The 22,500-nt window shown below is 39.3% G+C and overlaps 2 protein-coding genes across 2 annotated transcripts in view; one reads left to right on the top strand and one right to left on the bottom strand.

Moving 5' to 3' along the window:
• Positions 1-14,725, top strand: part of LOC140931380 (sodium/glucose cotransporter 4-like) — a 16,772-nt gene extending 2,047 nt beyond the window's left edge. The window contains exons 2-15 of the mRNA XM_073381186.1: positions 1,981-2,052; positions 2,500-2,604; positions 3,921-3,980; positions 4,543-4,647; positions 4,957-5,062; positions 5,854-5,934; positions 6,874-7,082; positions 7,432-7,567; positions 8,644-8,751; positions 10,953-11,103; positions 11,533-11,701; positions 12,344-12,559; positions 13,267-13,474; positions 13,967-14,725. Of these exons, the coding sequence (XP_073237287.1) occupies positions 1,981-2,052; positions 2,500-2,604; positions 3,921-3,980; positions 4,543-4,647; positions 4,957-5,062; positions 5,854-5,934; positions 6,874-7,082; positions 7,432-7,567; positions 8,644-8,751; positions 10,953-11,103; positions 11,533-11,701; positions 12,344-12,559; positions 13,267-13,474; positions 13,967-14,184 (1,944 nt within the window). The 3' untranslated portion in view covers positions 14,185-14,725. The remainder of the gene's footprint in view (positions 1-1,980; positions 2,053-2,499; positions 2,605-3,920; positions 3,981-4,542; positions 4,648-4,956; positions 5,063-5,853; positions 5,935-6,873; positions 7,083-7,431; positions 7,568-8,643; positions 8,752-10,952; positions 11,104-11,532; positions 11,702-12,343; positions 12,560-13,266; positions 13,475-13,966) is intronic.
• Positions 14,726-15,462: 737 nt separating this feature from the next.
• On the bottom strand, positions 15,463-20,785 carry LOC140932462 (uncharacterized). The gene is made up of 4 exons (XM_073382071.1): positions 20,162-20,785; positions 19,556-19,610; positions 17,440-17,793; positions 15,463-16,152 (listed from the first exon to the last, which is right to left on the bottom strand). Exons 1-4 carry the CDS (start codon positions 20,783-20,785, stop codon positions 15,557-15,559), a joined length of 1,629 nt encoding a protein of 542 aa, XP_073238172.1. The 3' UTR covers positions 15,463-15,556.
• Positions 20,786-22,500: the final 1,715 nt, after the last annotated feature.

Here is a 22,500-nt window from a genome sequence, read left to right as displayed (position 1 = left end):
GCAAAAACCGACCGCAAGGCTGTTGTTTGTGTTACGTAGAGACAGCTGCGAGTAAAAACGGTGTGTAACGGCGAAGACGGCAAGAATCCGCAATGATTCGCAAGTAGGCAAACATTGATCCGCTACGATCAGCAAGAGTCCGCAATGATTAGCAAGTAGGCCACAATTGATCCGCTCAATCAGTAAGCAACGGCGAAGACGGCAGGAATCCGCAATGATTCGCAAGAAGGCAAACATTGATCCGCTACGATCAGCAAGAATCCGCAATGATTCGCAAGAAGGCTAAAAAATGATCCGCTACGATCAGCAAGCAAAGCTACAATGCAAAGCAACACTAGCAAAAGGGCACACAAGGAGCCCTGCAATTCCCCGCGGGCCGCCCCGTAGGTCACATACTGAAGTGGGAGAAGACCGCTGGCCAACTCGCTCGAGTTTAACTTTGCCTAAATTATATTTAGCCACATTAATATAGCAAAGATTATAATAAAAAATCTCTCACAAAAAAAATATTTTTATGGCCTCAAATATTAGTTTTTCATATTAGTAAAATATTAAACCAATAATTTGTTATTGTTAAACTGGCTGATTTTATTCCCCTTGATCGGTCTGGTCAAAGAAACAAAATAAAATAAAATAATTTTGTAACCTGAGTGGGGTTTTGTGTGATAGTAGGGCATAAATTTGGAGTTTTAATAATTTAATGTCTTTGAAAAATGTGCTACACAGAAACCAGAGCACCCAAACCATCATGTTTACAAATTCCATTGCTACGACATTTTCAAACAAGCAAAAAGCATTTAAGGTTAAATGCAAATTTAATAATTTGAACAGTTCAATTAGATGTGTACGTTGAGCCAATGTAACAGAACAATGTTTTGCCACAAGTGTCAGTAAAGAATAATCAAGGTTAAATTTGGATCAGAAGTACCTGGTCAGACTAATTTTTCACCAGTCAAAACCTCGAATTGGGCAGACAACTTTCCAATAGGACCAACTGTTATTTACGGCCTTGCTTACTCGATGTAGATATTTGTGACGTCCAACCTAATCCCAACGGGCAGGATCATGCAAAAAAAATGTGACTGCCTTGTGATATGTGTCCCAGCTACATTAGCAATTTAGTTAGCATTAGGTCCTGTTCTACTCCTGTACATATTCATTAATATCAAATTACACTGTTGTTTTAGAATGTCCTACATGTAAGTGGTGCACGCTGGCAACTTTAGGTGCTAGCTAGATCATTTTATGCTGCTCTCCCTAGATCAATTTGTGGGACAGCCTTCCTGTGCACGTCCTTGAAATTGAATCACTGGAGGAGACATTGTTTTAGATTAGCTTTTGCATGGTTTTTATAAAATATATAATTATTTTATTGTCATTTTATTTATGTTTTTTTTATTAGCATTTTTCCTTTTTATTGGTTTTATCTATCATAGATTCATTTTTATAAATTTTAGGTATTAGATCTGCTATAAACCCTTCCCTTGGAAAAATTTATTTGTCAAATTATAAAGAATTTTGCAAATAAAAATTACACAGGTCTAGATCTGTTAAGTGAGAGCTGAGCTTTCAGAAAATTGATGTCCAAGGTGTCAATTTTCACAGCTAGAGTGTGCTTTCCGATTTATATTGCAGGCTCAAAAATTGCATATTTCTGAGTTTCCCTCAATAACTAGGAATAAAAAAATGGAACTGACTATTATACCTAGATTGTTCATTTACCTTTAACCCATTCACCCCTGCAATTTTTGCCGAAAAATGCTTTTTCAAGTGAATCAAGCGGTTTTGTGGTCACTTGAGTGCTATATATATAGGTAGATCTAAAACTTACTGGAAAGCCATTTCCAGGTCGTACTTTGTCGCCTTCTGATCCAGATGTAAAATATTATTTTGCGAAGTTCAGGCATGCGCAGAAAGAAAAATTTGGGATAGTTTTTGGGTTTAAAAGTGACACAGCAGTCTGGACTTTTCCTTTTACAGGCCATGTTCAAGTCAAATCGCGGAACTGTCAGTGGTTATTTCTTGGCAGGCAGATTTATGACATTTCTTCCGGTAAGTAGTGAGATGCTTCTTTAATAAAAATAGCTGACTGGTCAGTGACTGCAGATGTCTTAAGATAATGGTTTCTTAATTAGAAACAAGACACAGATTGAGCCTCAAGAAGTGTATTATTTTTTAGCGGTAATTTCTTATCTCTGGCTATAGTCGAAGTATGATGATTAAAAAGGCCGAGTTTAAGCAGATCTCAGTTCTTTGCTGGGAAGCTGCAATGAAAACAATGCCTGAAGCGATAATAAAGAAAGCTGACTTCTTAATAGCCAGATGTTTGCAACCACCAAGTTATAAACTTGTTTAAATAAAATTTTTGTAGTCATCAATATTAATTTTTTTCAGTAGTTTTAAATCCATGTACTGAATCATTATTAAGGATTTTAAGCAACTTTGTTGAAAAGGATAAGATTATTATTATTCTTTATAAGAGGTAGGTTATTTTCACAGGTTGGTGCTTCCCTTTTTGCCAGTAATATTGGCAGTGAGCATTTTATTGGTCTGGCAGGCTCAGGAGCTGCTGCAGGAATTGGTGTTGGAGCATTTGAATTCAATGTGAGTGTTGATAAACGTAAATAAAACTCTGTAAAATTTTATTATCATGTATCATAGGCTTACCATACTTTGTGTGTAAGCTGTGGCCTTGCAATTTCCTTATATATTAAGGATTTTTGTAATTTGTTTATGGACATTTTTAGATCCTTACACAGTAAGTTATCTTAATCCTAAAAGTAAAACAACATATTTTCTCTCAAAACATACTGGTACCATAAATTATTGAAGTGACATAGGCTGCTCATGAAAATCTTCCAGTTTTTAAACAGGAGTCCATACTCCGCCATTTCCACCTCTCTACCACTGAGTTGAACAACTCCATAACATTTTTTTCCAAGTAACTACAATAGCCTGTATCACTGTTAATCTAATAATGAAATAGAATATAATTCTTCTCTGAGTCTTTGTCTAAATATATTTTGACCGTTAGCTTGCCCTTAATTCTACCTTCAGTCTTGTGAATTAGTATATGGCAGTGAAATAAAGTTATCTGCAGGGGGCTAGACACTTGTCACAAATCCTGAGTGGGTGAGAAATAGTGCAGTTATTGTAAAAAAGTAGATGGTTGAATTGCCTAGGTGGATTTTAGACTGGTAAATATCTAACTTTAAAGCTGCGCCTCAGTGGTAGAGCAGAAGGAACGATGGTCAAGTCATTATAGGCATTGTCACTGACATTGAACTCCTGCTGGGAGATATCAAAATAATAATATTTCTCCCGAGTAGTCTGTGTCACTAATGTTTATTTCATCTTTATCAGATATTTTAAAGTTCAGTAATTTGATGTCAAGATTGACAATTCTACTCACTGCCTTAAACTAGGATGAACAAGATCAAAGACAGTGAGTTTATTTTAAGCGAAGAAGTTGAGAGAAATGCCCAATAACAATATTAATTTTCATGTCCTCCAGCAAAAGAAGAAAAGTTGCATTAAAAATTTAGTTAAAATGCAGTTGCATCTCTTGTCTGGCAATCTCCTTCCTTCACTTGGTCCTACTCCTTGCTTTGAGCAGCACTAACTAAGCATGTGATATTTAAAGGACCGAAAAATGAGAGCGTTCCTTTATTATATTATCATTATAATGGCTGTCATAAAATTGTGGTACATTGCCCTCTGCAGCCTGAGCAGTAAAAATTGATGGTCTACTTCATTTCTTAATCATTTTTACACCAATGATCAAAAGCAGAAATAAAAGTTCTCCACAAGAACATGTAGACAAAGTGACTTTTCAAAAATAAAGCAATCAATAGTAAGGAATTCAAAGGCAGGGTTTTCTTTAATGAGAAACCATTCTTTAATTTTTTTAAACTTTGCAGGCAATTATCCTTCTTCAGTTGCTTGGCTGGGTTTTTTTGCCTGTCTATATAGCTGGAGGGGTGAGTATGGACTTGCTGAGCTTAGTTGTCAGCTACAAAATTAAGCCACATGAATGTAATAATAACCTTAGTAGTGTCTGAGGTTTAAAACTGAGTAGGGTGGGGTGGGTTGGCATAACAATGATCTATTGAGGAACACAGCATTCTAATTCTGTTAAAAATCTAGTAAGAAGTTAGCTTGATGGATCCTTCACAAGTAGAAGCAGAAGCAGAAGAACTGTACTAATTTCAAGTTACCTATCACAATTTGTGGAAAACATTGTGATGTTGGTTTATTCCTTTGCTTGTGCTTCCAAATCAGGCAATGTCAGTGGTTTTCATTAGATTGTAAGCTACAGAGACAATAGAAAATGAAAAGCTCTGATTCTTGCCACTCCAGTTACCTCTAAATCCAGCTGTTTATTTTCACTAGATCATAACTTAATATGAATTATGAACTGACTCTGTTGATAGTGAAAACAAGCCTTTAGCTGAGAATCAAGTTTCTGATGGTGCTGACTTGAATCTGTCTGTTAATTCTCAAAATTGTATAGCAATAATTTTTTTCCTTTTCTTTTCATAGATTTGCACGTTACCAGAGTACATTTCTCGTCGCTATGGTGGCAAGAGGCTGAGAATGTGGTTGTCTGTTGTTTCCCTTTTGCTGTACATCTTCACTAAAATATCTGTAAGTTGGCATTCCACAGTACCAAAATTAATACAGTCGACTGCCTCTGAATGGACACCTCCATAAGACAGAACTCTGTAAAATGGATACCTTGAGTTGGTTCCTGCCTTCTTTACTCCCTTTATGTGATTCTCTTTAAGACAGACATCTCTCTAAGATGGACACTTTTAGGTGCCCACCCCAGAGGCGTCCGTGTTGGGCAGAGTTGACTGTAAAACTGAGGATAAAAACTGAAGCAAAGATTATCTCTTAATTGTCTTAATTGCGTTGGTTTGACTAAAACTAAAGCTCTTGTGTATCTTACGTCAGGTCAATTTATTTTCTGGGGCATTATTTATTCGATTGGCTCTTGGATGGAACTTGTACCTGGCCATTTTGTTGATGCTTGGAATGACCTGCCTCTGTACAATAACTGGTGAGTTAAATTTTCGTTCTATGGTTTGTGGAAAATAATGGTTGGTTTGTTTCAAGTGTTTCCTCCAGAACCTTAACACGTGGTATGTCTTTAGTTAAAGCTACATTATTAAAACAGCAACAAAAACGTGCAACTGCAGAACAAGTTGAAAATCCATATATGTTCAAACTTGTCCTGTGACAAATCATGTTGTTGCAAGAATACTGACTTCTGATGGGATAAAATTATGAGGGGGCATGCCATACACTAGCCTGTACACAGACATTGCTTTATTTTTCTTTTTGATAATCGGCGAGCGTGTGAGAGCGAACGCAAAGCGCAACAATGAGCGTGGAGCACAAGAAAGAAAAATAAAGAACGTATGTAGCCATCTTTGGGAAAAAGAGCTTTATTAATATAAGTCCCTCCCTCATGTCAACACCTTATCATTATCACCTCCACATTCGAAGTACCAATTAAATTGGACCAATGATCATTGATATCAATGGATAACTTGCATTATGGAATCATATTCATACATCAAACATTCAAATTTTACTTTGGGGTGGCAGCATGCTGATGGCTATTTTTGAATAAATGGCTTGAAAAACACTGTCAACACCAATTCAAAGTAGACAGACTGCAAATTATAGTAGTTGCTAAAAAATATATCTACGTGTCCCAACTGTTCTTCAGTAGGATGCCTAAAATGCGTGCAATTCCACAATTGGTTTCGGCTCCATTAAATCCTATACCAATTGTAGAACATTTTAGGAGGAGCCACCCACCGTGTGTTATATTTCTCTTTTCAGGTGGATTAACAGCAGTTATTTACACGGACACACTTTGTACTTTTCTGATGGTTGTAGGATCACTGACAGTTATGGGAATTGGTGATGGTTTTGTTTCTTTTTGTTTTGCAATAAAATGAAACAGAAATCGTAGCATTAATTAGCATTAATTTTTTGCATACCCCTTTAAAATCAGCCATGCACTAAATAACTTCCACTAGTGTTTACTAGCTTGTTACAGCAGAAAAGAAAGGTAAATGCTCTTGAAAATTTTTGTGTTGAGAAGTGATACATTGATATGGTGAAAATTAAGACTTTGCAATTATACTGATCAGTGTCTGTGTTCTTCTGGGTGGGTGCATCAATTGAGTTAAGGTTTCATGAGCTGCTTTATCAGCTTTTTTGTCTGAAAAGATGTGCAACTATTGAAAAGAAACCTACTTTTTCAAGAGGCCTTCCACCCCTACGGTAATACCAAACTAAGCAGAGAAGTTATAACTACTTCAGTAGTAATATGAAACCATACTCACAAAGCTTTGCCTGTGGATTGAAAAATTATTGCAAGCCCTGTAGTAATACAGTCAACTCTCTCTAAGACAGACACCTTTGGGACCGGCACTAGCTGTCCATCAAAGAGAGATGTCCATCTTATAGAAAGTCAAATATAGGGAGTAAAGAAAGGCAGAGACTAACTCTAGGTGTCCATTTTACAGAGGTTTCCATCTTATAGAGGTGTCCATTAAGAGAGAGTCGACTGTAGTGTTTGTTTTAATGTTGCTACACCTTTTTTCTAATGCTGCATTGAAAATGTAGTGTGCGTTCCATTGGGATGATTCAAACTGGGATCAGTGATCCAAGATGCCTTGGATCATAGCATGTCATAGGATAACCAATGAATCTACCCTGAGAAAGAATTCATTGCTGGCCATGGGTTCATTAATTTGATGTGCCATGATCAGAGTGATCAGATCCTAATCTGGATCATCCCAAGGGAATGAACCAGTACAAAGAGTACTGCTCTGATTGTTTTTGCCGTGACAGGATTTTCTGAAGTTGGTGGTTATGAAGGACTGAAAGACAAATACATGGTGGCAGTGTCAAATGATACTCTGTACTCGAACAGCAGCTGTGGTCGGCCTAGAGAAGACTCATTTGTGATGCTACGTGATCCTATCAACTCTGACATGCCCTGGGCAGGGTTCATTTTTGGTCAAACAATTGCTTCAATTTGGTACTGGTGTGCTGATCAGGTCAGTTTTGTACCATTCAGTCAAATACTTTATATGAACTCAAATTTATATTTTTGCCTTGTATTATTTAATGATATTTCCCAAAATACCATATTATTCTTTTACAATTTTATTACTTTATTGGTGCTGAAAGGATTTGGCTGGTGCTACATTTGTAGGTAAAAATCAAGGTTTTAATACCATGGTGTCATTCCGGAAAACATTTCTACCCCCCCCCCCCTGAGGTTTTTTCCAGGTTAAGACTCCACTTCCCTCATTCTGTAAAATCCTGCCTGTAAAGCATCCGATCAGAATGGACCATTCAGCCTGGAGAAGTGCTTGCTATAATATGTCTGTTACTTGACCCTAGGTTATTGTTCAGAGAGCTCTTGCTGCCAAGAGTTTGTCTCATGCTCAGGGAGGCTGTCTGTTAGCTGGTTACATTAAAGTCCTACCACTTTTTACTTTGGTGATGCCAGGGATGATCAGCCGAGTTTTGTCACCAGGTGAGGCAGTGAAGAGGCAGCGGAGAAGATAACATTCCAAGAGATTATAGATGAGGGACTCCTTGTGATCAATAGAAGTGGGAAAAGGCCAAGGGAATTCTTATATGAAAGGATGAAAGTTGGAACTGGACAGAGAATTCCCCAGAATGCAATTATAGCAATACAATGTATACTAGGCAAAGGTTAGGGGAATCCCCATTGTGTGATGGAATTGGGAAAAGGTTAGGGAATCCTCATAGTATGATGGAAGTGGGCAAGGGACACGAGAATCCCTTTGCCACCCCGATAAATGTGGGGAACTGACAGGGAAATCCCTAAAGTAAGATGGAAGTAGGCAAAGGGCAGGGGAATCCCCACAATATTACTGAAGTATGGGAAGGATGTTCTAGGTGGTGACTTTGGAGGTGTGGTTATTAACTAGAAAGGAAAATAGCCCAATTTACTTGAGTTGGGCTGTCATTGTCAGGTTTTAGGGGTAGTTTATGATGGGATGGGAATTGTTGGATTTAAAAAACAAACAAAAAATCCCAGATTATTTATCTGTAGAGAATGACATCTCTGTCTATCTCAATATAATAGTTTTGTTTTTCCTTTCTTTGTGAAAGGCCACATCTCCAATCCCATTAGAGAACACTGAACAGGATAATGATACAGAGTGCATACAGACTTTTGCCACAATGACTCCTACCTGTAATGTAGTGCTCCCTGAAGTTAAGCTTTTTGTGTCGGTAATCCTTCTCTCCAGGTTGCTATTTTTTATTTGTGGCATGTTTTTAGCCAGCATTCATTTGGACTTCTACCAAAAGAGAATGCATAGAATGCTACATCTGATCACGTGTGTTTAGACGTTCTATTTTTTTTATTATCTGATCCCGCTTCTTTTGACCTTCTATCACATGAAATTTACGCAAAGCACTACATTGGAGCAAAAGGATTTTGATCTTTGCACTCCCTTACCATTGTTATTACAAGTATGATATGTATGCCCCTCTCACCTAAAAATAAGGTAGTAACCCTCTAGTCACAAAGCACCATAGAAGACTCTAGTTATGATTTTTGTCTTTCCTTGGTGACAGACCGAGTTGCTTGCAGTGTCCCAGAGAAATGTATGGAAATTTGTGGCAGTGAAGTTGGTTGTACCAACATTGCATATCCAGAGCTTGTTCTAAAACTGATGCCAACAGGTGAGAAATACCACCCCCTCTGTATAGTTTACTGTTGTGCATACTTGTGGCTACCTTAGTCATGACTGAAACCACAAAATGCCTCCACTGCCCGGTCGTTCAGATATTCACTACATTATCGCCCTTAATTGTTACTGGTAAACAGAACATTCCATGGTGTAAATAACATTTTGCAAATAATAAATGTAAGGAGACAAATGGGATCGTAAAAAATACAACTATACATATTCATTCTTTTTCCTCTGCGATTACTATTTTCTAACATTTAAAATTCTACGGACATGAATCGTGTTGTATTGGTAGAATTATTGTTCATAAAATTGAACAACAAGGTGATGTTGGGTTTATAAGAAAATCAATCCTCAATTCATGTACAGTGCACTTGACCTGCTGAAAGCATAAATAAATGGGTGGAGGGGAGGGGAGGGTTGAGTGCATTATCAGGACTAATTTGTGAAATTGTTACACTCATTTGGTCAAAGCTGAAAGCATAAATAAATGGGTGGAGGGGAGGGGAGGGTTGAGTGCATTATCAGGACTAATTTGTGAAATTGTTACACTCATTTGGTCAAGGAAATTTATCAATTGTCAAGAAAAGTCATGGAATCTCAGCAACTTCTCGCTGTGACAACCATGTTTAAATACAACCTTAATATTACAAAAAAAACTTGAACAGGTCTTGCATTTAGTGTTAATAGTGTAAGAACAAAGACTCTGAATGGTTAGCTCAATTAGTCGGGTAACAGACTTGAAAACTGTAGGCTCATGCAGGTTTGAATCCTGCTGAACCATTACTTTCAAGGTTTTAAGAAATAAGGGGACATCGGTGAACAGTTAACAGTGGGGTAGGGGAGGGGGTTGTGGGTAGTTAACAGTGACTTAATGGAGGAGGGGTCGGTGGGCAATTTCCCAGCATCCTCTGCCGATCGTGATAATTGAGGAAATTGTGCTGACTTTATGTCACATCTCCAAATAGTTAGACATTCAAGTCTACTTGAAGAAATAAGAAAGGCCACAGGCCCAGTCCCACAGTATTTAACATAATAGGGAGTTTAAAATAACACAGTGGCGAAACTTAAAAAGTGGCTTCGCATTCTTTAAAAACTTCAACACGTTCATCGTATCCCGCTCACTTTTTCTAATGTAGGCAAACTCTCCTGGAGTTGCACTCCGAAGAAAAATATGCAGGTTTTTAAAAAACTTGAGAAATTCGTTGTCGTTTACAATACTAATCGTTTCACGTCGTAGTCCTACAAAGTGCGCCTCACGTACAAAGTTGTTGTTCAAGGTACCAGACAAACTGTTTGAAAATTTAGACATCTTGCCGTTCAAAAATTTTGAACGTCAAAATCAAGATGGGTGTAGTGTTCTGTGCATGGACGAAAAGTAAAACCACTGACAAAAGCTTAAATCCAACCTGGTTCATCTGTGTGAACTGAGCAAGAATATTGAACGGTTCCGTGTTTTGCCGCCCAGTTAACTTTTTCATCCGGTTGAAAATTCGTCAGACGCCGTGTGAGCGTAGCCTAAAACTATTTTGCGTCTTCTTGAGGTGACATCTTACAATACCTCTGTGTGACTGTTGGATACAAAAGAATTACAGTCGAACACTATTGACTGACGGCCGCCTCTCACAACGGTCACTTTATTTTGTCCCGGCGGACAGTCCATACATTGACCCTTATATAAACCTCTCTACAACGGCAACGGCCACAAAAGCGTGTCCCCAACTGCCAAAATAATCTCTCGACAAGGCCAGTTTTTTCAGCGACTTGATGAAAAAGTCAAGAATGGTCATGACATTTGATACGTATGGCGTACCAATCCACAAACCCCTAAAAGGTGCATGCAGCAAGCATAAAATGCTTACGACACTTTAATATAGCGAATGTTGCGAACCTTGCTCGTTCTGTCACGTTAAAATTTGGTTCAAGTTTTTTGTGTGTATTTTGTCTCTGTTATATTGTTTATGATTGGATTACCGTTATGGGATACAGTAAGAATGAACTTAGCACAATAAACATGCTGTACCCCTCTTAAAAAAGCCCCCCCCCCCCCCCCCCCTTATAACGGCCACCTGTCAACAACGGCCACTTTCTTCTGTCCCCTGGGTGGCCTTTATGGAGAGGTTCGACTGTACTTGCATGTTACTTTAGGTCTGTTATTGTGTGATATTTAATGTATATGTTTTTCTTATCCAGGGCTGAGAGGTTTGATGATGGCGGTTATGATGGCAGCTTTAATGAGTGATTTGACGTCAATCTTCAACAGTGCCAGTACTTTGTTTACCATTGATGTTTATGGCAGATTTCGTAAAAATGCCTCGGTCAGAGAACTCATGATTGTGGGAAGGTACATGTTTGTATTTCACCTGTCTCCAGAGCTTAACTCTCCCAATATCCAGATACAAATTCTCCACACTACTCTCCATTCTTTGCCGTAAAGAATCACATGAGAGAATTTGATAGAAGAGCAAATCATCACTTTATTTATTCTCATTGATAACCTTTCCCCTTAATGCTGTATTGACATTGTTGGAAGAAATTTGATGTTGATCACTCTTAGGACTCGCTAGTTGATGCAGGTTTGCCACGGTCAGGGGAAAATCAAGGGAAAAAAAATTTTTCATGGTCAGTGAAAAGTCAGGGAAAATCTTTGATATTGTCAAAGTAGTGAAACGTCAGGGAATTATATTTTCGTTGCACACAAAATTCCGTAAGCGTAAGCGTAGTTTTAAAAGGAAGTCAGGAATATTTTCAAGTGTTTTGCCGTGTTTTGCAGGATAATGGTAGCGATCATGACCGGAATAGGTATCCTGTGGATCCCAGTGGTGCAGAATGTACAGGGAGGCCAACTTTTCATCTACATACAAGCTGTCAGTGCATATTTCTCGCCGCCAATCGCAGCTCTATATCTGCTTTCAATCCTTTGGACCAAAGCTACAGAAAAGGTTTGTACCGAATGATGCCAAGCAGGCATTTTATTGGCAGCAACTGACACTCTTTTTAGGTCCGTGCAACGTAATGTACCGGAGAGCCAAAATTGGTCAATTTTATGCTCGAGTCATTTCTTTGTATCTTAACCCATACATATAATGCTCCTGTAGGGTTGTGAAGGAAATATCGAACAAATTTCATCAGGGAGCACTAACCATATTTTTTGGCCATTTTTTGCCGGCATATCATTAAAATTTGAAGGATGGCCCAACTTTTTCAAGTTTCAACCCATGTCCATCCTTGCCACCCCGTTGTGACAGACAACAGGAAACAGTTTTAAAGCCTCAAACAACATAACTGAATCATTATTTTTAGAATTCCATTGATAAGATGAAGACACGCTTTAGCTTTTTAAAAAGATAGCAAGCAGCGTGACATAAAAAGATAGCAAGTAGCGTGACATAAAAAGATAGCGAGTGGCGTGACATAAAAAGATAACAAGTAGCGGGACATAAAAAGATAGCGAGTAGCGTGACATAAAAAGATAACAAGTAGCGGGACATAAAAAGATAGCGATTAGCGTGACATAAAAAGATAGCAAGTAGCGTGACATAGCCTCTTAAACTAAAATTCTGTGTTGTCATTCCATGCTACAGGGTGCATTCTGGGGTATGATCTTGGGCTTCATTGTGGGTGCTATACGCATGATCCTGGACTTTACTTATCAACCACCTCGTTGTGGCGACGAGGATACTCGTCCATCCATCATAGCCAAGGTTCACTACATGTACTTTGCCTTGATTCTCTTTTGGCTTACCATCATCACCATTGTTGTCATCAGTTATTTTACAGAACCAATGCCGGAAGCTAATGTGAGTAGATAAGACATTTACCCGGGAAAAGAGTTGACTTGTTTTCGAATTCCATGCAGTGAGTCTGTTGTTTATTTTATGACTTAACTTTGTGAAGCAGCTTGAGCGGCGTTAGTTTCTGGACAAAAGTATTTCAACGAAAATTGTCGCAGAAATGCTTCGGTGTCATGCTTTATGATTGGCTCAAAGATCTCGCGCCACTTTTTCAGCCAATCAGAACGGAACCAAACCCAGTCGCAGTTTCCACGCGTGCGTTTCTCCCGCGCTTGGCACCTTCTGCCTGCTGGTTGGTTCATCGAGTTATTGCCTGTGTTGTGATTGGTCGGTGTTACTAGGAAGCTTCACCAAAGATGACGGTGATGGCAATGAGAATGGGCATCAACAACTTTGCACGTGCAGCACACTTTTTTTGTACAATTTTTTGGCCGCAACTGCACGACCATAAACGTCTTAGTTTCACTTTTTATGGAGGGCGCGAAGTCAAGAAAACGCCTTTCTTTCTCTTTTTTGAACTCAAACGCAGTTCTTTTGAATTCATCTCCAGAAAAATTTCTCAACATTTGACATATTGAGCGGGATAGAATAAGAGCGATCATAATTTTTAAACAGCGCGAATTAATTTTACGAGTGGCGTTTTTGCTGCGGTCGCCAGCTCCCTATTACTTTGGTTTTTCAATACAAACATGCTTTGAACGTGTCCTATTCAGGTGGCTCGTTTGACATGGTGGACTCGCCATGATAAACCATCAGACACTGATGTCATGGAAGAGGCTAGAGATGAGGAGATTGAGAAACAAGAAATCAGAGAAGACAGTGATGAGATTGAGATGCAGGACGTTGCTGCGGAGAAAGAAGAGGAGAAGGACGAGAACGCTGTTACGGAAGAGACACCTGCTGTGGATACTGTGTACCACAGTAAGTTATAGCAGCAAGTAAATTGAGTCAGTGGTGTAGCTGGTGGTTTTTTGATGTGATATTCGTTTTCGATTCGTTTTTATACGGACTCGCGCGAGGTCAAAAAAGAAAACGATTGAGAAGGGGGTGAGACGGGGGGGAGAGAGAGAGAGAGAGAGGGCGAGAGAAAGGAAAAAATCTCACTGTTTTCTCTCCTCACCCCATCCCCCATCGATTTCTGGGTCGACCTAATCCTACCTGTATCATTAAATAAATTGCTCAGTGAAGGATGCATTCGCGCGTACAGCTGTTATTCGTTTATTTTGCCGAAAACTTCGCGATGTATAGCCAATGTTTTGTAGTGCTGTGTTTGTTTGTTTTAACTCATTTTTGGCCAAGGACGGCCTGCTCCAAATTTTCCCGCGCATGTACAGATCGCGTGTAAAACTTTCGCCCTCATTTTCGAAGGCGACAAATACTTATGTTCCTTGACTGTAGCTCTTTTTGTTTCAGAACACAAGCCACACTCGAAGATAAAACGCTTCTATTCGTGGTTTTGTGGTTATGAGGCAGGAACGGAAGAAGCCAAAAAAGCAGCCCATGAACAACATGAACGTCTTCAACAGCTCACATCCTTGGAGCGAAATCGTTACGCCGAAACCTTCCTTAACATTAATGTGCTTATTATTATGGCAATTGGACTCTACCTCTATATTTTCTTCTCCATTTAATTTTCGTGCTATAATCTGTGTTCCTGGGTCTTTTATCAAGGGGTTTGTAATATCTGCCAACGAGTTCCTCACGCTTCATTTACTGTCTCCAAGAGAAACAGTCACTTCCGTTTCCAGTTAGGCCGGTCAGTAATTAAGTGTTTTTCCATTCCTGTTTTAAGTGCGAAAAAATACTTGTGCCATTTGACGAAAATTTTCTCAGAAATTTCCGTTCAAATGTTAAGCGCTCTTGGTAACATGCGCGAGTCTAACACTCCCCGGGGACATAGTTAGTTAGGGAGGGGAGTTAGGGCGCTCGCTTTAGTTGGGAGCAAGAGCCACAATTATGGCTCTTGTTGGGAGGTATAACAAAGATAAGGGTATAAATATACAGTGTATAATCCACGTTGACATTTCCTTTCAATGTTAGGCTTCTGTCGGGTCTAGTTATTTTTTTTATATATAATTTTCCTGCCGATGTAACCTGTGTGACAGTCTGATAATAGTTGTGGTAACAGTTCTATAGAGCGGTTTTCACTTGACTGTCGTAAAACCAAAACCAAAGTAAATACACTAGCCAACCAAAGGGCGTAGTAAAACCAAAACCAAACCAATTTCTCAATTGCTTACGACAGTCAAGTGAAAACCGCTCTATTCATTATACTTAACCATTTGCTGAAGTTATAAGCGTGTGGCTTAGATTGACTTAGTAAATATCTTTAAGCTGAAGTTAGTTGAACAATTATTTTGGGCAAGAGCCATAATGGCTCTTGTTTTGGGTGATTACACTCAGTACAGTCAGTAGGGCAAAATATTACTTGCTGCTCCTTTGGGCGCTCACGTAATAAATAGTACTAGGAAATATTTTTTCATTGCGATAAAATGGGAACTGTAGCTGTCGTTTGTTGTAATTTTTTAAGTTAACTCAGTAATATTTCAGCCGTGTAATTTTGTCATGCCTGCTTTTGTTCCCGCTTAAGAGAGGAACAACAGAGAGGAAAGGATAGAAACCGTCCCACGTGGAAACTGTAACTCATGTGGACCAGAGTCGACCTCAGTCTATTTTCACTTCTCCCTATAACTTGTATTTCTTATCGTTGTGGGGTTAAGGGTATTGTTTGGATCCTTTTACTATTTTTTCGTGAGTCCACTGACATTCCTCGTTGTAAACTTAGAAATCGTATTTGTATTGTGATTCTCACACCGCAAAGAAGGGTACAAAGAATCCTTTGCATTCGGGCCGTGGTGTAAAAACAAGGCGGGACGCGGGGAAGAAGGCCAGGCACACGTTATTTGGCTAGCCCTTTACAAGCTGTTTACAAGTAGATTATTTCAAAACAATCTGTTGATCAATTTAAATGCCCCCACTGCACAGATCTTAGTCTTTCTATAGTTAGATGACCTTGTCGGTCATTTCCTCTCCGCCATCGTCGTTCTGGTCACTATTCTCAACGCTTCCCGTTCTTCTAAAACGCTCTCTCAGTTTTGTATACAGTTTCTCATATTCGTGACTCTTAACGATTGAGTTAATCACGTTGGACATGGCAGCTAAACCTAGAATAATCATAGTGACACGATACGCCATATGTGCTTGGTGTCTTGAATTGGATCTTGAATGACCAGGAATCAGATCACCGAACCCAACAGTCGTAAACGTGATGAAGTAGGCATAAAAACCCTCCAGGAATGTCCATTCGTCGATTTTCGTTTGGATTCCTGCGCCTAATAACAAGAAAACCAGCAACAACAGAAAACCTAGAAAAGCGCATTTTTCGTTTAAGAACTTTGGTTTGCCATCAATTTTTAGGCAGCCTTTTTCAAATCTTGTGATGAGAATTTGTTGTCCAGTAAGCATTAATTCTCCAACCACTTGTAAAAAGAGAATGTTTATCGGGATGCCGAAGAGAGCATAAAAGATGCAAAGAATACGTCCAGCTGATGTCACTGGTGTGATGTTTCCATAACCTGGAAAATAATCACAGGACGGTTAAGTTGATGGCCCGGCCGGAAGGCGATCGAGTCCAGTAACCCCTTATTCTACAGCCTTGATCTCATTAGGCCGCAACCTCGTTCCCAGGTTCTCTCTCCTACCCTACTCTCTCTCGCTCCGTAGGGACGGGTAGGAGAGAACCCTGGGAAAGAGGTTGATTAGGCCGGAGCTTTATTTCTGGAACATGAAACGACCACAAATGTTTCTTCTCCCCTCTGGCCTGGATGAGATGCCAGAACCTCGTACCCCCAGCAATTTATCGCCGGTACCCACTGCCGCTGGGTGAAGTGAGGGGGCGTCTTAGGGTAAAGCGTCTTTTGGATTCCCAGGGTAGTCATAATTCTGAATTTGTACACTATTTACAACTAAGTAACAGCCACAACCAAGCGTTGGCGTGATTGATGGTCATTATTCAAACTTGCAATCACAAACTAAGGTTTAGTATCTTAAAAGTGACGCTACCTTATCTTTTTTGACCCTTTTGTTTCTGTGTCCCGGTGTCGTCCTTAGATAGGGTAGCTTAATTGTATTATCTAATACTGCAGTGTGAAAATGCCCGCCTAAACGAACGGTTTTTTTTAAACTTGATGTATCCGTTTAAGTATTCTAGTATTTTATGCTTGATGCTATACATCCAATGTTACAGAGAAGAAATAAAGTTTTCCTTTTCATGCTATGAATAATTTTGTTCTTTCCTTGAATAGGGTGTCATTTTTCGGCTTTGGACCTTAAAAAGGGTATCAGTTTTCGCTTTCTTGGTCCTTAAATAGGGTTAGGGTTCACGGACCTTCGCGGCACACCCCTATCCAAAATTCGCGGGAGTACCCCCCCCCGGGCTCGCGTCCCTATTGCACGCGTGCTCATTTTCTTTTCGCGCGAACTTCGCTTGACGGGCTAAGCAAGAATAGAGGCTGCTCTTGGTCTATTTTATTAGTTTTTGCACTCAAATCCATATCGCGCGGACCTACGTATAACTTGGGCGTTTGTAATGGAGTAATTGTGTATATATGGCATTCAAATGATTGGCAAACAACACGTACCATGCACAAGATGACCATGTAAACATTGTCCGCTGAGCTGACTATATTAAAATATTAAAATACCCTTAACTGAGTAAAACAATATAGCGCCAAGAATTGGTTGAGAAAACCGTATTCTCTAAAATGAGAAATACTTGTGGGGAAGTAACATGTAATTTTATAGCTGGATTATCTAACAGAAGAGTGGGTGACCTTTTCAAGCTAGAAAGTCTATATATATGATATATCTTAGATTCGCAGTCTTACCAATTGTTGTTAGCAGTTGAAGAACGAAGGACAGCGTATTTTTATAGTTCCATTCAGGTCCAGCACTTGACGAGTTTGCCTGCTGGATTTGCCAAACAAGGTCGTCGAATTTATCCTCGCTCATATTGTAATTCTTTGTAACATCTTCCTTCAGTTTTTTAAGCCGAAGCCCTGCATTTGACTTTTCGGTACTCCCACTATCGCCTTCAACAGCTTTGAACATAAACACACCAACAGTGATGTAAATCAGCCAGGTTAAAAACAAGACTAAAAGTTTGTAAGCTTTTCCCGCCATGGCGATGTCTGCCTCTTGGATGGAGCGATCACAACTGCTAGGCCTCAGGTAATCTGTTGCTATGACAATGTCAACATAATTGCCACCGTAGATATAAAATACTTATATACCTCGCCGCGATCAGGGCCAAAGGATCACATTTGAACAGTTTAATGGCAGCAAAATTGCCGGATGTTTTCCTACAAAATAATCATCCCATTTTTATTGCAAATGGAAATCAATCGGAAATATTTAATACATTTTGAATCTTTACAGTTCACGTGAGACTGTCAATGGAATTTTGAGAAGAAAATGCACTGTTACAATTTATGTGATATTTTTTGTCTGCGTTTATTGCTGGCATGGGTTTTGGCACAATATAAACAAAAAAGCAGCTGCTGAGTTTCAGTTAATTGGCACAACTCCCTTTCAGCCAATTATCACTTTTCTTATTAATCTTCTTTCATCTTCAAAGTTACATTCTCTTTGTCTTATCTCCCATCGCAATTAAAATTTAGAATTTTTGTCAGTTGTTGAACCAAATATGGCAAAAAAATATCTATTTTTGTAGCCCCGGAAAATAAAACCAGGCGTGTAAAAGTTATGGCGACGAGTGTTTTTGCATAGGTTCTTATAACCAGTAATAAAAAAACGTTATTAATACATCAAACGAATTCGACCGGTATTTTCATTAATCAAGGCAAGAGAGGACAAGACATGACAGTGTTTATTTGGAGTCTTCAACTTCAGCAAAACTTGAAATCACAAAATAAGTTAGTTGTCACTTGGAGTTATAGTTACACAGCGAAGAATAAATAAATAATTAAACATAGGTATACATGGTTTTTTACTATTTAGATTCTTTTTCTTTTCTTATCATCGACGAAACAAATCATACTTTGCTCTTTATTTTTTGAATTGTGCATTTTCCACGGGGGATATATTAAAAATATTTATTAATCAACTTCTTGTGAAGTTTGTTTATCTCCACATCAATAGCATACTTGAACAGGTTCTAGAATAACATGGAAATCATTTCTAAATGGTTAAGAAATTTAAATTTCTTATCAGAGCGAACGACAACCAAGAAATACCGCAAATTGAAACTTCAGCTAGGGTGTCAATATTTATCAATGCCTCGGGCGCCCATTATATTGCATTGTATAGTCGGTTAACATATTGCCTCACTTGCATATAAATTTATAAAGAAAACGTGCTAAATATGAATTGAAAGAGATTGTCAACGCCAGGGGCAAGGCAGTCTGTACATTATCATTAAGTTTTTTGTTATATCAGCTATCAGATCAGAAAATAGAATGCAAATTGTCTGAGTGCCAAAAGTGTTTACCAGCATTACATATTCATTGTAAAATTTCAAGTGCATTTTTTTTACTGTCGTACTTCACAAGGAATAGCTCATTTGTCTATCGCTGCTTTATTGGATTCACATTTTCTGAGAAAAACACTGTTATTATGTGCTTGAATATTTTCAAAATAATATGTTAGTTACTCAATCAACAAATAGGGCTTTTTCTTGTCCGAAATATTCAAGGTGGAGGTATAACACTTTGTGAGGCTTTGATAAAAATAATAATAAACTCGAATGTAATGATGACTTAAGAAGAGCGTCAAACCCGCTTTCAACAACAACCCTTATTTACTTCACATAAACAAAGTAGCAGGAACACTAATCTAATGTCTGTCATACTGAAGACAGTTTCTTATTGTCAAGAATAGAAATTTGGAAATTTGGAAGCAAAGAAACTTAACAACGTCTCAGGAACTCGTAGAAGACTGATCAGTTCTTCAATTTGCAGCTTCGCTCAGTAAAAGCAAACTAACGAGCCATGACTGTTTGCTGTGCGCGAAGATGATACCAGTCACTGGTCTGCCTTTGCTGAATTGTCCAAAATCAAAGCATTTTTCAGGAGTTCCTATTATAAAAATTTTTTTCTGGCTCACTTTGCATTCATACGAAAAGAGCATTGCATCACTGGTCTATAATACGTCGTTTTAGAGAGGAACAACGACGAGGAAGGGCATTTCAGAATTCCAAAAACTCTCACTTTCAATCAGATGTGAGGGGGGCCAAATGCAAAACCTTTCTTCACCTCATTTAAAAAGAGGCTTGGCAGGGCAAGCTCGTCTAGATCTTAGTCCTTCGTCTATCTTGTACTCCTTTGTCTGTTATTAGCAAAGCTAGGGGAATTTTTTGGTTGTTTTTTATATCTAATTTTTCGGCAAACCAACGGCAGCTCCTGTTAGAGGTCCAAACGGTGCACTCCAAGCGACGCCTTCCCGTGATACCATTTACGCCTCGTAAAAGCGAGGTGGTACACTGCAGAGGGAAGCTGGGAGACACACAAAAGCCAACTGGCTTTTTACACAAAATAGCAATATTATTGACCTACAAACACACACGTTAGACAGATTTTCGTCTTTCTAGACTTTGGGGGCCTTTTCGATCATTTCCTCTCCACCATCTTCGTTCTGTTCGCTGACTTCGACGCTTCTTGTTCTTCTAAAGCGCTCTTTCAATTTTTTGAATAGTTTTGCAGAATCTTCACACTTAACGATAGAGTTAATTACGTTGGACATGGCAGCTAGACCTAGGATGATCAAAATGACACGATACGCCATATGTGCTTTGTTTCCGGACTCATGACCAGGAATCAGATCTCCAAACCCAACTGTGGTAAACGTGATAAAGTAGGCATAAAAACCTTCCAGAAATGTCCACTCTTGAATGCTCATTTGAATTCCTGCGCCTACTAGCAAAAGAATCAGCAACAAAAGGACTCCTAGAAAAGTGCATTTTTCGTTTAAGAACTTAGGTTTGCCGTCAATTTTTAGGCAGCCTTTTTCGAATCTTGTAATGAGAATTTGTTGCCCAGTAAGCATTAATTCTCCAACCAGTTGTAAAAAGAGAATGTTTATCGGGATGCCGAAGAGAGCGTAGAAGATGCAAAGAATACGTCCAGCTGATGTCACTGGTGTGATGTTTCCATAACCTAGAAATAAAATACATGACAGGATGGTTAATCTGAGAGGCTTCAGTTGAGTGGTATACATGTAGTTATTCGATTATTTCGTTTCTAGTTCTAGGACGATACAACCACGTTTGGATTCTCTAGTAGTTATCTTCTGACACTGAAGTAATATTAACCTGCGTTACAGCCATGACCGAGAGATATGTTTTATGACACACGATGGTAAGAATTTGAAGTTGAAATCACAAAGTTTCAAATAAGGTTTAAAAAGCAGCAGGACGCGAGGTACGAGAAGTGTGCAGTGTCTCCTTTTCTTACCCTGTCCAGTGAGTCGTGCGCGAGAAAATGTGGCCAAGCGCGCACGAAATAGGGTATAACCGGTTTCATCACGTGTCGCGTTCCTCGAAGTTACTAGGGGAGTGGCACTCGACATAGGCGAGCGCCTCTCCTGTCTCGCTACTCTAGTTGGGTGCTCGGTCATTTCCATATCGCGCGACTTATTCGACGGGGTTCAGAAAATACGATTTGACTCGGGTTAACCGGTTTCGTTTCCTGCGTCTTGCGGCTTTTTAGTCCTCTTGGATCAAAGACGAGAACCCAACAACAAACTAAATATAGACCTTTAGATTCTAAGACGAGTACGACAACGAGTACGAGTTTTTGTTCAGTGAAATAGTGCTCGCGCGTGAACCAGCGTCATTTTGGCGGGAAAACGTGATAGCCATCGTCACTCTGCGATGAGTTTTAGTGAGAATGTCGAAGTGGCGGAAACAAGTTATCAAATGCTATTTAGCCTGTGTAGCAGGCGCTTGGAAGTAGTGGGCGCAAGAAAGAACGGGCGCGCCAGAGGGAGTGTGGAAGTAGTAAGCGCAAGAAAGAACAGGCGCGCGAGAGCGAGTGTGTCTCCATCTCGCGCGTGGGTTCTTTCTTGCGCCCACTACTTCCAAGCGCCTGCTATGCAGGCTAAATGCTATTAAATGTTAGAAGTTTTATCATTTTGCGATCGGGAGGCTGTAACCTCCTTCACTAAAGGTAACAGTGCTAACGTTTCTAGTGAAAAACTGTAAATTGAAATTTTCTGGGGAGTCTATATTTTGAGTTATCATGCGAAAAAGCTTTAATTCGTACGCGTTGTCGCACTCGCCTTAGAATCTAACTGGGTCTTCTCTAATCGCTGCTGGGTCTTAAACCCGTGTAGACGAGTGCTCTTACAGTCGTGCAAACAATCCCCCCCCCCCCCCGCCTCATTTCCAACTTATTTTCAAGAAAAACAATACACTGGTCCTAGTTTACGTCCTCGTGTTAACAAGTTGTCCCTAATACCTCATTTTCCATAGGGTGGCAAAGTTGAGCTAATTACGCGTGCGCGCGTGAAATCACCACCTGCGAGGAAGGTGACATCTTTTGTCCCTCATTTTCTCTTAGACTTTCTCAAAGCCCTTCCCTTCTCATTTCCGGTTCCAGAAAACATAAAGAAAAAAATTGAGCTCGACTTGTAGGCAAGTCTATAAATTTTGTCTCTTCCCTCTGAGTGTCACCTTCCTCGAGGGTGGTGATATACACGCGCTCTTGCGTAAAATGTTCGCTCTACCCCATTCCTGAGGAAAATTAGGGACTAAAGAATAATGGAATTGCAATGCAAACAAAACATACCATGCACTAAATTCCAAGCTGAATGTCGGAAATAAAATTAACATTGTCTTAAACTTAGAAAAGTTTTTCGGGCCCACCGAGAAAGTGTTAAGTATTCTCTACGATAAGAAGTAATTCAGTATTTGGGTAAAGTGACACATGCGT

This window comes from Porites lutea, chromosome 3 (assembly GCF_958299795.1).
Source record: "Porites lutea chromosome 3, jaPorLute2.1, whole genome shotgun sequence".
Lineage (NCBI taxonomy): Eukaryota > Metazoa > Cnidaria > Anthozoa > Scleractinia > Poritidae > Porites > Porites lutea.
The sequence above is the reverse complement of the archived record's forward strand: the minus strand, read 5'-3'. Positions and strand labels throughout refer to the sequence as shown.

Excerpts from the sequence above, each read along its gene's own strand:
- LOC140932462 (XM_073382071.1), bottom strand. The coding sequence starts at position 20,785 with ATGTATACCACTCAACTGAAGCCTCTCAGATTAACCATCCTGTCATGT. Across the intron at positions 17,794-19,555 it reads ACAGCAAACAGTCATGGCTC|CAACAGATTACCTGAGGCCT; the intron begins GTTAGTTTGCTT and ends ACATTGTCATAG. Across the intron at positions 16,153-17,439 it reads TCAACTGCTAACAACAATTG|AACCGTCCTGTGATTATTTT; the intron begins GTAAGACTGCGA and ends GGCCATCAACTT.